Below are 17,167 nucleotides of genomic sequence, written 5' to 3' on the forward strand. Positions count from 1 at the left end.
CTCTTTAATTACCAAACAACCAAACCCCCCCACCAATCGTTACTGTTACTGCAAGTATATTATGAACATTTGGGTTGTCACTGCTCGTTGGGAAACGACCTAGGATCACTTCCTAGTTACTGCATTTTCATGTTTATTTGATTCGGGTACGGCCTCGATCAAATTTGGCGCCGTTGCCGGGGAGCAGTGTCCAAAGGTTCATAATAGCTAGCTAGTGTTGTGTGTTTAATCCTTTCGTGTTTTATGTTTAAATTGTTAGTATTGTGGTAGTATGTGTGTTAGTGTTGTTTAGTGTCCTGGTATTTTGTTTAATGTGTGTTCTGTTTCAATTTTCCCATTAAGTGTTTCCCCTGTTTCAGTCTTGGGTGTTTTGCTGTGAAGATTGTGCTTGCGGCAAAACAGAGTAGTAGTAGAAATCAATTAGAGACGGATTTTAGCGACCACCCATGCTGAATTATTTGAGATTTTTCGTTTTAGTAGCTAGGGTTGTTATTTTTGGCTGAATTTTTTTGTTGTAACTTCTTTTAATCCATATTTTGTGGGAAAAATAGCTAGAGCCTTTAGTTTGGTCAGATTTGAAAGTTCCAAAAAACTAGCAAATTTTGTGTTTGTCAAAACTTCAAACGGCCATAACTTTTGCTCCGGTTATCAGAATCGCAAATATTATATATGCATTTGGGGTAGAAAAAAATTTCCTACGCCATGGCAGCCGGCCATAGGCCCGCTGAGGTCTCCATCGTCCAAAAAAAGCGATTCTGTCAAAAGTTTTTTATTTTTCAAGTTTTATTCACTTATTTTTCTTAACTTACCATTTTTAGCTTTCATAGTTAGACTTTGAATTTTTGTCTGAAATTTTTTGTGCTATCTTCTCACCATTTTATAAGGTTTCTCACAAAATTTCAAGTCATTTGGATATCATTTGAGGGTAGCTGTAGTTCAAACCTACACCTTTATTTACATGATAAGGCAACTAGTTGTGTGCATGCTGAATGTAGTGTATGACTAGAGGCAATCCATCTGACTTACAACCCTTTGATCCTGAGATAGATAGGACATTTCATAGATTAGTTAGGCATCATTTTATACCTTTTGATCATTCTGAGCATTCCATTACTGGTGAATCTGTGCATTCTGTTATTGGTGATTTTGAACATCCTGATCTTGAGCATTATAATTTTGAGCATTCTGATTATGAGCATTCTGATTTTGCACATTCTGAGAACATGGCACAACCTCCACCCCGTGAGAGGACTCTAAGGGAAATGGCTGCACCTAATTTCACCTACGAAAGCTTGTGCATCCAATACCCTGATGAGGATGTCCCATATGTTCTTAAAACTGGACTGATTCATTTGCTTCCAAAGTTTCATGGCCTTGCAGGTGAAGACCCGCACAAACATTTGAAGGAATTTCATATTGTCTGCTCCACCATGAAACCCCCAGATGTCCAAGAGGATCACATATTTCTGAAGGCTTTTCCTCATTCATTAGAGGGAGTGGCAAAGGACTGGCTGTATTACCTTGCTCCAAGGTCCATCACGAGCTGGGATGACCTTAAGAGAGTATTCTTAGAAAAAATTTTCCCTGCTTCCAGGACCACAACCATCAGGAAAGATATCTCAGGTATTAGACAACTCACTGGAGAGAGCCTGTATGAGTACTGGGAGCGATTTAAGAAACTATGTGCCAGTTGCCCTCACCATCAGATTTCGGAGCAGCTTCTTCTTCAATATTTTTATGAAGGACTCAGCAATATGGAGAGAAGTATGATAGATGCTGCTAGTGGTGGAGCCCTTGGAGACATGACTCCTGCTGAAGCCAGAAATTTAATTGAGAAGATGGCTTCCAACTCCCAACAGTTTAGCGCCAGAAATGATGCCATAGTCATTAGAGGAGTGCATGAGGTAGCTACAAGCCCATCTGCATCATCTGAAACTAAGAAGCTTGAAGGCAAACTGGATGCATTGGTTAACTTGGTAACCCAGCTGGCCTTGAATCAGAAATCTGTACCTGTCGCAAGGGTTTGTGGTTTGTGCTCCTCTACTGACCACCATACAGACCTTTGCCCTTCCATGCAGCAACCTGGAGCAATTGAGCAGCCTGAAGCTTATGCTGCAAATATTTACAATAGACCTCCTCAACCTCAGCAGCAAAATCAACCACAGCAGAACAATTATGACCTCTCCAGCAACAGATACAACCCTGGATGGAGGAATCACCCTATAAGATTTTCATTAAATTATTCATATATTATTATATATTTATAAAATTACTTTTAAACATGAAAAATTTTATTTGTGTCAAAAATTAGTATATTATAATAATTTTTAATTATAATTTCTAAATTTTATTCAATGAATGACACACTTTAGATAAAAAAAAAAATTAAAAAAACTGGGAATAAAAATTAATTCCTTGGGACTTTGTACCGTACTTATACCATTTGTAATGGCATAAAAAGTCAACTCTACTGGGTAACTGTCCACCCCCTCCCCCCTCCACAACAACCCTTCTTTAATTATTCTCATTCCCAATTTCTCGTTTGGGTATAAATACATAATTGTACCATACAATTAGTTGGATAAATCAAAATGAAAGAGGAGATATAATTAAAATAGTGGAGAGTAGTTAGTAGGTGATTATCTGGTTTTGGTTAGTCGGTTGGTTTAGAAACTAACTTATTAGGATAGAAGTGAGAGGCAACAGTAAATCTGCAAAAGGATTCCAAAAAATACAGATATTAAAAATAATTAATTATTGTTACTACTTTAATGTTATTAAGGATAAAATGGTCTAAAAAATGTGGAGACCAAAAACAGTTACACAAAGTTGTATCCCCTTTGTATAAATAGATAATTGTGCCATACAAATAGTTGGGTAAATCAAAATGAAAGAGAAGATATAAATTGAAATAGTGGAGAGTGGTAAGAGGGTGGTACACATAAGGATTTCAAAAAAATAAAGATTAAAGATGATTAATTATTGTTGCTACTTTAATATTATTAAGGATAAAATGGTCTAAAAAATGTTGAGACCCAAAAGAGTTATTCAAAGTTGTATTTCCTTTATATATTGGTATAGGTATAGGTTATTATTATTATTATTATTATAAAAAAAACTGAAATATAAATATTTATTATATTAAAAAATAAGTCTATTTTTTAATAATTAAAATTATTTAATATGGTATTAAAAATGTTTATTAATTAATTCAAGTAGTTGTTAGCAATTATTTTCTCTAAAAAAATATTTTTAGATGTTAAGTGCTCAATATAATATTCAAGTGATATCAATACAATATTAATATAATAATTCTTAATTTTATTTTATTTTTTTTTAAATTTTAGTTGAAGAAATTTTCACAAATATTCTTGAGATACTATTATTTGAGACTACTATATGAGACAAGATCAGTTCACACCACTGTACAGTCAAATCTTATTTGTAAAAATCATTAATATTTTTATACAACTTTTATATTTAAAAATTATCATTTGAACAATCGATTTATATATATGTATATACTATAAATACAAATATCACTACAATATTAACATGAAAATAAACATCATCATACTTAATTTCACTAATATTATTAAAATTTATATAGTACTTTTTTATAATACATATTAAAATAAATAATTAATAAATTTACATACTAATAAATGATACTCTATATTTATCTTAAACAAGATAAAATTACATATCTTGAAATAAAAATAAGATGTTAATTTCTCATGCATTGCACGGGTTTACATATTAATAAGATATAAGAATTTTTTCTTTTTTTTTCTCTAGTAGTATTTTCAGTTTTTGAGTCACTTTTGTGGGTTCTATATTGGACTCTACTTAAATATATTTTATCAATTAGTTAAGAAGAGACATTAAAAAAATTTTAATTTTTTTGAAATGTAAGTAATTCTTGAAAGTTCTTAGGAGGAACTCAACCTCTATACTAAAGATCTTCAAAACATGTACAATGATAGATCTAGTGAAGAAGAGTTTTTGAGCCCAATAACCTATATCAAAATCCCTCATTGCTCTAGGGATCTCAAAGACATATTATACCTGCTCAAAATTTCAATGCAAGTGCCCAACTGAGTCAGGAATTATATCCCTAAAATAACAGATTTAAAATTATTCCACAATCTAGAAACGTTCAATAAAATTGCTCTCACGGGTATTGAGTTTGGCGTTGAACCTAGACGAGATTCTAGTTATATGGTCCTCTCTTTGCACACGATGCTATCGTCGAAACGTTTAAGCCCCACTGAGACTGCATTCGTTGAATTCAAGTTTTCTCTGCGAAGCGTAACAACAAGAAGATGGAAACGTTAACGGGAATTTTGGATGGTGAGGAGTAATGACTGTAGACAGAAAAAGAGATTTTGGATTAATTTTATTTTTAAAAAAATAGAATTATAATTACCCTTTTATTTATATTGGCTTAAATAAAGAAAATTATGTTTTTAAGAGAAAAGATGCTAGATACTAACATATGTTAGAAAATCCATATACACACATATATATATATATATATATATAATATTATTAATATCAACATTATTAATAAGCTTGGTAGGCTCCTTTGCTTATTTATGTTCATTGGCCTACTTAGACCTATAGATTTAGTGGCTTCTTTATGAACCTTCAATAAAACAGTCATGTAAATGATTTTGAGGTCAAATCAAACTTTTAAATAGATCAAGTTAATTTCTAAAAAATAAATTGTAATAAATAAATAGGTTAAATATAGGATTAATAATTATAATGTAAGTCAGATTAATTAAAGTCTAGTCTATTTTCACCCAACACTCTAGTTAGTTAAATTCAAATCTTTAACTATATATAACTTAAAAATATCAAGTCCAATACTATTTAAGTAAATTATTTACTGAATTTTTGTAATAACTTTGAATGTCACAATTCACTTACAAAAGAGGAGTAGTGTAATTCAAACTTCTCTATTATAGAAAAATATTATCTATTTAGTTTTAATTTTAAATATTTGTTATCTCAGTTAACAAGGTATGATTATTTACCTATCCAACTATCAAATTTAAATTAACTAAGTATGTAATGAATGAATGTATTTATAAAACTTTTGTTTTAGATTGATAGTGTAATTATTAAAAAAAACATAAACAGTTTTTTAAGGTGAATGATTGGAAAGTGGTTTAGGAATCTTTATCCTTCTCTTTATCGGTGATGATGTATATTTGTTTAGATTTTACAAGATATATATTATTATCTGCTTAAGAGGTGACATAATATAATCGATCCTAGATAGTGGGGTCATGGGAAAGGAGAGCTTATAAGTTTAGCCAAAAGAACTTGTAATGAGATTATGAATATAGAAATGAGAGTTGAAATCATGTTAAACAAATTGAGGTAATGAATGTATGGTTGAGGATTTGAATTGTGTTAACAAGATAATATAACTATGTGGATATAATGATGATGATCCGTTAAATAGATTTGTGTAATTTTTTCTCTGGTCTTATGATATTTTTTTGTTTTGTTTTGTGATATGTTTTTTCATCAATTTAACAAATTTCCCACGTGATATAAGCCAAAACCATATGTAGCAACACCTCCTGATATCCCTTTCTTCTCCATCCTATGAAACTTTATTAACTTTTTGGATGGTAAACTACACAAATTATAACCTAAGTAGTAGTTGTGTCACCCTCAAAACCAGGTTGCAGAAATCCATTATGGCACAGATGGCTAACATCACCCTTCATATTTAAGGTCCATTTATCCTCACCGTACAAGCGAAAAACAGCGATGGATGCATTGTCTATTTTCCCTTTATACCTTCCTGTTGCATTGGCCCACCTGTAAAGAGTTTCGATGGATGCCCCATGAGTGACAACAACAACTCGCTCCCCTGCAATTAATAATGATAGCATCAGCCTAATGTAGCAGTTAGTGGAGGGACCTTTTCTTATTTTTCATGGCGCAAGTGGAAGGACTTTGGAAAAGGGACAGATTCATGATTGGTACTTAATCGATTAAAGTTTTACTTCAATATAAAAGCTGGATAAACTATCTTCTTGATCTTTGTATATTTATTGGATAAAAAGATCTATCAATAAATTATTGATTTGAGTGATTTTGATTCAATTTATTTAAGTAAAGTCTTAAATTAAAGTTTTTAGATAAAAAAATATAATTAAAAAAAACTTGATTAAAAATAGAATTTCATATTAATCATCTATAAACAAATGAATTCTTAACACCAATATCATGATCAAAATAAAAAAAAAATACTAAAAGGATCTGATCCTCTCATTTCTAATAAATAAAAGAATCACAAAAACATAATGTCATGATATGCGGAAGGATTGTCACTAGTAGAGTAGCCTATATACCTTTATGTTTTCTTCCAATTTTCAGCAACGCAGATTTGCAGCGTTCAAACAGTTGAACAAAACTTTCTCCACCACCCTGCACGTAACGGTATATATATCGTTAAATTATATATTTCCTCTATTTCTTTTTATTTATAAAACTCAATTATCTAATTCATCAATAAAGAAAAATAATTAATTTAGTTGATAATAATAAATTTATCTTAAATTTACATTTTTTTTCTAAAACTAACTTTTGTCATTAATATTCTTCTCTCTCTTCTTTCCTTAGATATATATATAAAACTCTTTTAACTAATTCACATCATTTTAAAAAAATTAATTAATATAATTAATAACATTAAATTTATTAACAATAGATGTTATTTTTTCAAAATTACTCTTAAAATTATTGGGACTCTTGACAAGAGATAACTCATTTATTTTTTTAATACATAACATTTGTTGTAAAGTAACTAAGGATAATAAAATAAAAAAATAATTAATGAAAAAAATAACTTAAAAAGAGTCTTATAAGAAGAAATAAACAAAATTGAAGGAAGAGTTAGGTATGGGAATAGTAATGATTTGTCAGTACATCCTCTCTCTTGATTAATTAGGAGTATTTTTAATCTAAAAATAATTAATAAAAAATATTATAGATTGAATCTTATAAAAAAGAATAAACATATAATTTTAAATTTAAATCTTATAAATAAAAACATAAAAAAGAATCATAGAGCATACATAATTTTTTTTATGAGTGAAACATACATAATTTGAATTTTGCTATCACTCTACACACAATTACAGATATTTATAACAGTTCATCTTAGCATTTTTTTTTTCCAAATGGATGATGATCTAATTGATCTTAAAGCAGCTATAATTTTGAGTTCTCTAATCGAGCATCTCTCATTTCATATTTCTCAAAAAAAAAAAAATAGATAGTCAAATCCAAAGTATGTTCTTCAGCTGTTACTAGCTAGAAATCTCATTACGTACAATCTAGGAATTTAATGCTAACCATTTGACTTGTAATGTACTTACAGGGAGCTCTCGATCATCATTCTTAGACTCCAAAGCCTCGTAACCTATGGGATTAGTTGTTGCTAATTCACGATAAGGATGGCCTTGAAGATCCCCCATGTGTCTTTCTCTTAGGTCCAAATCCTTGACAACCTAGAGTTTCAATCAAAGGTAAACATTACTAAAAAAATATAGGTGCTAACAAGATCACTTATAAGTCATAACAGATCAATCATAATAAACCAAAAAACATAACTAACTAAGAAGGGGTATGCTTATAATTTTGTAAAAGAAAAGGCCCCTACTATTCTTTATTGACATTAATCTTTTGTTACTATCTAAGGAAAAAAGATTCATCGCCGTTTATTTTATAAATACTTAGAAACAGTTAGATTACTTCATGCATAAAGGCACTGCAAGACTGGAACATCAATAAACCAAATGAACCGAATAACTCTATCATTGAGCATGTTAAAATGGAAATCATGAATGATTAGGCTATTATATAAAATATGTTTCTAGGTTCAGTAAAAATTGATATTTATTCTCATACATTAATCAATTTGGATTCCTGAACTCTAGAAAATAGTGATTTTTGTCCCACATTACAAAAACGAGAGGATGGACAAAAACCACTACTTTTTCTAAAAGTTAGGAACTAAACCTATCAAATTTGAAATTCAAAGACTAAAATAAGTTTCATTAAAAGTACAAAAACTTAAAACATATTTTATCCTAAATATGACAACTGAATCAATGAAATGGAACATTTGAAGAATATCCAGTATGTGTTCAAACCTCTAGCCCTCCACATTTGACTGCAATTATCTGTGCTGTTTCAAAAGCCCGTTGAAGGTCAGAAGAATATATAGCAGAGATCTTTGGTTCCCTGGATAGTCTATTAGCCACCTACAATAAATAATAAAATTTACATGAAGTAGGATCATAAAGCACAAAAAACAAAGATATAAGTTAAGGGTCCAGTTTTGGTTTTGTATAAAGAATTTAGATAATCCAATAAACGTGACTTACAGCAACTGCTTGTTGTCTTCCAGTTTCATTTAATTCAATATCCACTTGTCCCTGTTTACATATGAGTATTAGTGTGAAAATTGAACATGGTCAAAGCAAGAAAACTCAAAGGAACCTCATATTTAAGAAAGAACGAATAAGAAGAGAAATGTTATTAAATGCAAGCACATAAGTCGTAGATTTCATATTGTAGTACAAGGACAAGGAGAAATAGTTAAGACACTGAAAGCATTTTGTTATGAGCAATACGACTGATCTTTTCTAACATTAACCAATGGAATGGAATATTGGTAAATCGGTACAAATATTGATGTTTTTATTAAACTAATTGTAAAAATATTTTCGGAAGTGCATAACTTCCCCCGCTACTTTGAAAAGAAAAAAGTTTGTAACTTATGGAGAAGAAAATATTAAGTTTGTTATTTTAAGGAAGTAAATACTTCTTAAAAAAACAACAATGGTACAAAACTTCTACTCAAGTCTCAAAACATCAAAAGTTGTTTAGAGAATGCTGTAAATGACCTACCAATATATACCATTTTCCCAATGATGTACCGTAGGCTAGTGTCTATAGCCTATATGCAAAACTAAGTCTAGAATAAAATTACAGAGGAATTTGGCAGTTAAAGTTAAGTGATGGAAAATAAATTACGTGACATAAAAGTATGCGCTATTAGATTGATTATAGCCGAAGTTGACCTTTTGACTCTTCCAACATGAAGTAAAAATAACGTGTAAATCTGTGTTTCTAAGAGGCAATTGTGATATCACTTTCCTTTAAAACTAATAGACTTCCTTTTTAATTTGTTTTCTCCAAAATCCCTATTTCTCATAAAGTGTTTTATAGAAGCATGATTCTTAATCTTGTGAATAGAAAATCATATTACTCCATATTCACCTACTATTACTCCTCCTCTTCACTCATTTTAATTTTTCCCTTTCTTCACATGTGCCTCCTATTCAAAAATTCATCTTTCATCTTCCACTTACATAGACACAGGAAAAAGAGGACCACTTAGAGCAATGCATAAACACCCACATTAGATACCCAAGGCAAAGCGTGGTGCAACAAGTCAGTAAGATCATCATTTGCAACAACATCATCAAACAAAATCTTGTTGAGATCGGCAATAACGGAAGGGGAAGCGATGAGGAAATTGTTTTTGTCATCTTCTATGGCAGAAAAGGAAGAGACAATGATCATTGCAATTATTGGAGGACAAGAGGGGGAGTGTATGGATATATCTACAGGTTGCAGTAAAATAGGGCATCATTATGGAGGGTGCTTTTGGAAAAATAAAAGGGGAGTGTATAAGTAAAGTGTGAAGTGGAAATAGCAACTTCCTCAGATTATAAAATGAGCCCAAATCACAAATGCACTCCTTTTTTCTTCCTTCCACCTCCAAATATTTTGAATTTTCCAATATTGCCCTCCCTTTATAACAACATGACCATGTCGGAAGTGTATAGGTATTCCAGAATATGATTTTTTGGAATAGGCTTTTTGGATTACCTATACACTTCCAAAATAGTCATTCCAAAATATGATGTTTATATTTCGGAATAGATATTCCATAAATGTTTAGGTAATTCCAACAACCTATTCCAAAATATGAAAATCATTTTTTGGAATACCTATTATGAATAGGGGTGTTCACTTGTAAACTCGAATTGATCTAAACATACTCAAACAGTTTGGGTCGGGTTTTTTTTTTTTTGCATTCAAGTCAAACTCAACCCATTCCATTCAAACCTATTGAGTTTTAGATTGGGTCATGAGTTTTAATATCGAGACATGTTGACCTGTTAATTTGTATTAACTTATTGGTATATATATAAAATATATATTTTTAATTTTGAAAAATCAACTACTATTATTATTAGACTTAGTAAATAAGAGTGAGACTATCTCTTCTATTCACAGTTCTCTTGATTTCACTCAGTCACTCATGAAATTAGAGTTTTAACTCCCAATTGGTTGTAGAACATCTATTTTTCTTTTTAATTTGTTTTAAACTATTTTAGATTTAGTTGAAGTTTCAACAACACTACTTAGGTGGTGGAATATTTTTAGGCATGGGTGTGGCATCCGCACCCATCATTCTCCTCAATCTACATTATTGAAACAAGAATAAAGGTCCGTGTTAAAATTAATGTCTCATGTGAGAGGCATGCGACTTATATAGGGACTAATAAATAAATAATTAATAATGAAAGATTAAATTGTAATTGGATTAAATAAGAGAAGTTTCTAGAGATAGTTGTTACTTGATGGGAGTAGTGGTTATAAAGTGGTGAATACTCACTAATATAAAACAGGGTTCCCTTCCTGACAGAAAAGTGTTCTCTTTGATCTCTAACCATCACAAATGTAGAGAGAGAAAAAGAATAGTCAAGGAAGTGAAATCTTGTTTCTCTTCTCTTCCAAGAAATCAAAGTGCACCAGAGAGAAGTCTCACTTTGGAGAAAGATATGCATTGTTTATCGATTAAGTGGGAGAATCATATATTTCAAGATCCTATTGGTTTTCTATAATTGTTAATCAAAAACCCTTAAGTTTTACAGTCAAGCCTGTGTCAATTGTGAAAAGGGAAATGATAGACCTTGCAATAGTTGAAAATTTTTCTATTAATTCTGAAGGCAAGCCATCCCCATTTCCCCAAAACAACTCCTTGAGAAATTAGAAATCACACAAGGGATCTCCAGCAAGCAATACAAAGAATCCATCAAAGGAAGCTCTCATTATCTATAATTTTATAATTAATTAATTTTTGTATATTAAATTGAAGTCTATTAACTTAAGAGTAAAGAATTGTCTATTTTTTTTCAATGTATGGAATTATCATATTTCCACTATTTCATAAAATATTTACTACATTTTGTGAATCCTAATATATCTAATTGTTAATACTATAAAAATTTCCTATATCTATAAATTTACAAATCATAAATATAAAGTTTTGACAAGTTATATTAAATTAGTAGTTGATTTACATAATTTATTTTTCTAAAATTGTTGTTCAATTTTTTAAATATATTTATACATAATAAAATAAAATATTCATTACTAACAATGAGAACATTTCTCGAAAAAAAAAAGTATTAATTTTTTCCTCGTAAATTTTTTCGTATTCATTTGGTCAATGTAAAAATAAATACATGTGTAATTTGATTACAAATGAATTAAATAATTTATGGCGATTAAAAAACCCCAAAATGAATTAAACAGTTTATGGCGACTAAAAACCCTCCAAAATTACAATTTTTCGTCATTTCCTGGGCGATATTCCTGCACTTTCTGATCAAATTAGGGAGAAGATGAATCAATAATGGATATTGGTGTATTTTGAGTGTACCTGGGAAGATAGAAAGTGAAAGTAATTAAGTTTGTTAGCCATGTCAAGGAATCATCTAACGAAGTTACCATTAACTAGCTACTCCTAAAACCCAGTTTTAGATTGCGGTTGATTAGCGTATCATGTATCAAAAGGCCAACTACTACAAAGGCAAGGAGATGCTGATTGAAGAGGATGAAGATGCTCCACCAACCACTTTTTCAAGGCTCGTCTTGGTCGACTTTTTAAACATGAGTTTGAAGCTCTGGAGCAAAAGACCGAGCTAACTAATTGGTACGCCATGAAGCAGTTCCACAAACTTAGGAGAGTTGCTCTGGTTTGGAACCTAATGAGAAGCCACCTGCAGATGTAGTCCACCATGAAATTGGATGTTGATATCCAAACATGAACCACAATTGCTTCACTCAAGAGACTCTTTTCAACATGATCTATTCACGAAAAGGGAGTTTTATGATGTGTCTGATTGCACCTTTTCCTTTGTGGTGTTCCTGCCTTTCTCCAGATACTTCTTCACTCATCATATGGATCCTATAATTAAAGAAGTAGAGTTAGATGTTGAAACTGAATCTTCTTCCATGGTTGTTCAAGCATATAATCCTCCACCCTTATGCGCACATGTTTGTATGATCAAGGTTGAACTTGTTAGAACAAGGTAAGCACTTGCTCAAGCATTGAAGGATCATGCTCATGCTGGAAAAAAGGATTGCAAGTGGTTTATGATTTAGGATTATTTTTTATAAGAAGATCACTGGATGGAAACCTCCTCGTCCTCCTACACCTCCAGACAATCTTATTCATCTCTCATCCGATTCTGATTACTCTAGTGATGAGTTTCTACGAAATCTTGATGAATAAGATGCCAAACAAAAGGGGGACATAAAGTAAAAGCTAAAGTGCACGACATCATCTAAGAGGGAGCCAAAAATCTTAAGAAAACATCAATTCAAGAAGATTTTTTTTTATGATTCAAGTTTTAAATTTTTGTCCTTAAACTTTTTGTTCTGTACTTGAAACACATATTCTTGATGTGAAATTTCTTATATGAATAAAATGAGATGTTTTTTGTTATCTGTTCGGACTCTATCTCAAAATCTTATGATGTATTATGATCTATTTATGATATATACTTTCTGCATCTGATAAGACTGACTAACACTTTAATGTGAAATCTTATAAATTTGCCTTCAACTTTTAAATTTGTGTTTGTTTGACATAAAAAAAAGAGGGGGGGGGGGGAGAGATTGTTAAGTCAAAAGATGAACCAGGACCCTTGATTATTTTGATTAAATGTAAACAAATACAAAGGTTAAAAGTTATGTCTTATATGCTATCAGAACATGTTTCGTGAAGTCTGCATCTGATGTTTCAAATGATAGCAAGATGGAATCATGATTTGATATGACATTTAAGACTTCATTTAATACTCCGTGTCTAAAATCTATTTTGTAGAGGCATTCTCCTAGGATCTGTCGAATCCTATGAAGAATAAATGAGGTCAAGCTTTGAAAGTCCTTAATCGCCATAAAAATGAGTTCTCTGTTGCACAAACCTGCTCTAACACAAAAGGAAGTGGTTTTATGTTGTAGTGTTCAACACCCCAATGAAGAAGAGTGATTTTCCAGTATAAAGAAGTACACGAATTTAATGCACGCACTTAATGTCCCAATGGCCACATTCTTCAAACACAAGTTTAAGAGAAGAAATATATTCGTTTAGAGACAACATACACTTGATTGAAGGAGGCCTATACCTACCAAAAACTTTGAAGACATGAACAACTAACTAAAGCGCTCATATTCAAATTCTTTCTGTAAAAAGCTCTTTGTGTAAATTCTTGTAAAGTTTAGAATTGTTCTCAAAACACTTTGATTATCTTGAGAGAAAAGACTACATGCTAAGATTGTATGTCCATCTATAAGACAATTGAGTGTTAGTCATTATGCAATCAAACAAACAAATTTTTTTATTTGTATTAGAGCCAACAATGACTTGATAGGACAAAAAAATACTAGTTGTAACAAGCTTGGTGTAGAACTTGAGTTAAGGAGGCAGGAGTGATAGTGATAAATACTTGCAACTTATTAAGTTAGTGAAATTTGATTATTTGTTAAGAATTGGACGTGGTTGAGATGAACCAATATAATTTCTTATCTGTTTATTTTCTCTTATGTGCTTTAAATTGACTCAAGGTTCGAATTTGATCTTTGCTTCTGAAAAATTTTGTTTGTTTTACAAAATCTAAAACTATCATCTAAATTGGCCTATGAAAATTTGATATTTGTTTTCTTAGATACTCATCATTAGACGATAACATCGTTATTTTCTAAAAGGTTTTAAGTTTAATAAAAATTATAATTCAATCCCTCTTCTTGTGATATTCCTTTACAATATTAAAATTTATTTAATTTTTAACTTTTTTCTTCAAGAGGGGCCTGTGATTAAATGTTAGTTAATTTCAAAGTCGAGTGAAAGATAAGAGTTGTATTAGATTCTCGAAAGTCAATGTTGTTGTAGATCAATATGTCAGGCTCGAATCAAGGACTTGGGTTAAGTTCTTATTTGAGCCTTCAGGTAATTCGAGGGATACTGGCTCTCGAAAGTCAATGTAAAACTTGTCAATACGCGCTAAACACATATCATTCATGATAAATATGATCATGCGCGTGATGCATGTAGTTAACTTATCTAAGTGAAATAAGGTTTTTATTGTTGTTTTAACTCCTTTATTCCTTAATTTTGGATCCATACATGCCTCAAATATACTGGGCAGAAATTAAGGACCGGAGATAATGAGAGGGCAACCTTCACATTTCTCAGTCTAGCTAGATAGATTTTGTAAGAACAGATTCGTATGGCTCAATAGGTTTCAACCCGCGAGTCTTTGTATAACATATGCAATATTAAATTATTCAATTAAATTAAAAAAAAAATCATACGCCGGCGAAGGAAAAATAAAATAAAGTACCTGAACTCTTCCCTGGGAATTCCAAGCTGTTTCACCGTGACGCACCACAACAATCTCGGCATAATCTGGATGGGGATAGCTATAGCCACCAACAGAAACATCATAGTTATCAATTACTTTGAGGATTAAGGAAATATTAAATTACAAATAGTACAAGAAAAAAACCTTGCAATTGTCTTCAGAGAATTTCATTAAATGGATTATCTGATTTCCATCTTTCATACACACATGCGTAATAATTAAGCACTACATATATATGAACACTCCAAATGAAAAATTGAGGAAGGGAAAGGAACCTGGGAAGGGAATCGGTGGTGGCCATTCTTAGTGACGAAGGTTTGCTTGATTTGGTTACAACAACTAAGAATTTGAAACACAAAGATGAAAGAAGAGACAGACAATGAGCACAAGAGGAAAAATACTGAGGTGTATAATATATATGGATGATCGTTAATGTGGTTGTTAATTTTGTTTGCACTCAATACTTTCGTTTCCTCGTTGCTTCGCTTTTGTTTTAATATTGTCGTTTTACAATTCGTCGTTGCTTCGCTTTTGTTAATAATTTTCCACGTTTTTTCCTATAATATACTTCTTTTGGGTTGACGCAGTTTCCCTATAATATACTTTTTTGGGTTGTCCCCTCACTTTAGAATTTGACAACTATTTCGGGGGTTAGTTCTTATTAGTTTATGCTTAGTATTCCATTTGTTAATTCTTTTCTCAATAATTTAATCCTTTGTTGCTTAGTGTTACACTTGTTAATTTCTCTATAAAATACTTTTTTGGGTTCATGTTTCAATTAAATAATTATTTCGTGATTAGTTGGAACCCGGAGCAATTGGATGATATTATTTCGTGTAATTGGCCATTTGATAAAAAATTCATATATTGGATAGGACATGGATAAATATTATTTCGTGTAATTCGCCATTTGATAAAAAAAAAAAACCATATATTTGATAGGACATCCAGTGCCTATTCAACCCCAGAAGAGACCAAAACAACATACTAGATAGTTATTAGCTCAAGGTAGGAGGCAATGATTGCATTTACCAATTCATGAGATTAGACCACCTAATCTTCTTATAGGACAGATTACCCATATGGTAATCAGTGCACACAAGCTTAAGGTTCAAGACTCAATAAAGTTGGTATAAAAAAGGTAGGATCCCCAAGAAAAAATCATTATTCATTGAATGGACATTTATTATTCGTATTTATTGCTCTAAATCAAACCCTTACTTGAGCGTTAGAGTAACTTTTGCAGGTACCCTCCTCTTTCGGATCACATCATTCGGACAAAGTGAAGAAGCAAGAAGAACACAAAGGACCCTTTGGCACAAGGAATAGTGTTTGATCATATTGTGATTGGAACATTTTTGCGCCCACCTTGGGGTGGTGTAATATAGTCCCCGACCCCACAAAATATGGCAATTACACGAACTAGAACAAACACAGCTGCAACATAACAACCTGGGAATCATCAGCATGAAGAATCGCACGTGGAGGACCAAATTGACCTATCCCCAATGGTGAAGAGATTATCAGTGCAAGTAGTGGATATGCATCGGCATCACGCTGAAGAGGTAATGACCCTTCGCTAGGAGAATGCACAACTACAAGAGGGTAGTCGGTCTTGACGACCTGAAAATGAAACACCCTCTAGAGCAGAGGCAGAGTCAATAACCTTTGAGATGTCAAAGGCCACCAATGTTAGTGTTCGGCAGGACACATACCCCTAGTCCATAAACACATTGGGGAAGCAACTACTTCAATTCAAGAATCCCTTCATCCCCGATATCATAGAGCTACCCTCCCTTCCAATTGGAAGAACTTGACTATCGAGAAGTACGATGGTGTCAGTGACCCAAATGAGCACTTTGATGTTTACATCACTTAAGTCAACCTGTACACTACTAACCATGTTGTCCTATGTCGAGTGTTCCCCACATCCTTGAAGGGTGTCAGGCCCTTCACTGGTTCACCCATCGGTGCCCAAACATTGTAGACTCCTTTGATACACTAACAACTCAATTTAGAACACAATTCGCAACTAGTACACCTCATCACCTAACATTAATGGTTCATGCTATAATAGCTTTCAAAAATTCTTGAAGGTAATATAATTGGTTGTTAGAAGGTTTGAATTACCAAATTCTGAAGTTTAATTCCTTCAAAAAAAATCCCATTGTGTAGTTGCTAGAATTTTTGTCCTTGTTCTAAGCCTTTGTTAGCCTAACCCTAAGCCTTTTTCTTGTCACAAATTAGTGGTTGAACCTTGTGTAAACTTTCTCTTGAATTGCTTTAGAACTCAAGGAGAATTCTAGAGTGGAAAAAGGAAAGAGTGCACAAAATTGAAAGAAAAAAAAAAGAAAGACATGATTCTTAGAGATGGAGAAAACACCGAAGGGAGAATTGTTGATGATTAG

At 31.8% G+C, this 17,167-nt stretch overlaps 1 protein-coding gene and 1 non-coding gene across 2 annotated transcripts; both read right to left on the minus strand.

The window, feature by feature from the left end:
- Positions 1–1,601: 1,601 nt before the first annotated feature.
- Positions 1,602–1,708, minus strand: LOC113001724 (small nucleolar RNA R71). Its single transcript, XR_003267212.1, has one exon. It is a non-coding gene; the product is annotated as a small nucleolar RNA R71 (small nucleolar RNA).
- Positions 1,709–5,477: 3,769 nt separating this feature from the next.
- LOC100802260 (phosphoglycerate mutase-like protein 4) lies at positions 5,478–15,295 on the minus strand. The gene is made up of 7 exons (XM_006579746.4): positions 15,035–15,295; positions 14,739–14,817; positions 8,418–8,468; positions 8,184–8,294; positions 7,407–7,538; positions 6,378–6,453; positions 5,478–5,893 (listed from the first exon to the last, which is right to left on the minus strand). The coding sequence occupies exons 1-7, from the start codon at positions 15,058–15,060 to the stop codon at positions 5,670–5,672; spliced, it is 699 nt and encodes a 232-aa protein (XP_006579809.1). The 5' UTR covers positions 15,061–15,295; the 3' UTR covers positions 5,478–5,669.
- Positions 15,296–17,167: the final 1,872 nt, after the last annotated feature.

Source organism: Glycine max, chromosome 5, assembly GCF_000004515.6.
Source record: "Glycine max cultivar Williams 82 chromosome 5, Glycine_max_v4.0, whole genome shotgun sequence".
Lineage (NCBI taxonomy): Eukaryota > Viridiplantae > Streptophyta > Magnoliopsida > Fabales > Fabaceae > Glycine > Glycine max.

Bases quoted from the DNA above. Each gene is read 5' to 3' on its own strand.
- LOC100802260 (XM_006579746.4), bottom strand. From the start codon at position 15,060: ATGGCCACCACCGATTCCCTTCCCAG. The intron at 6,454-7,406 runs GTAAGTACATTA...CGTTACGTGCAG, and splicing joins ATGATGATCGAGAGCTCCCT to GGTGGTGGAGAAAGTTTTGT. The intron at 5,894-6,377 runs GTATATAGGCTA...TATTAATTGCAG, and splicing joins AATTGGAAGAAAACATAAAG to GGGAGCGAGTTGTTGTTGTC.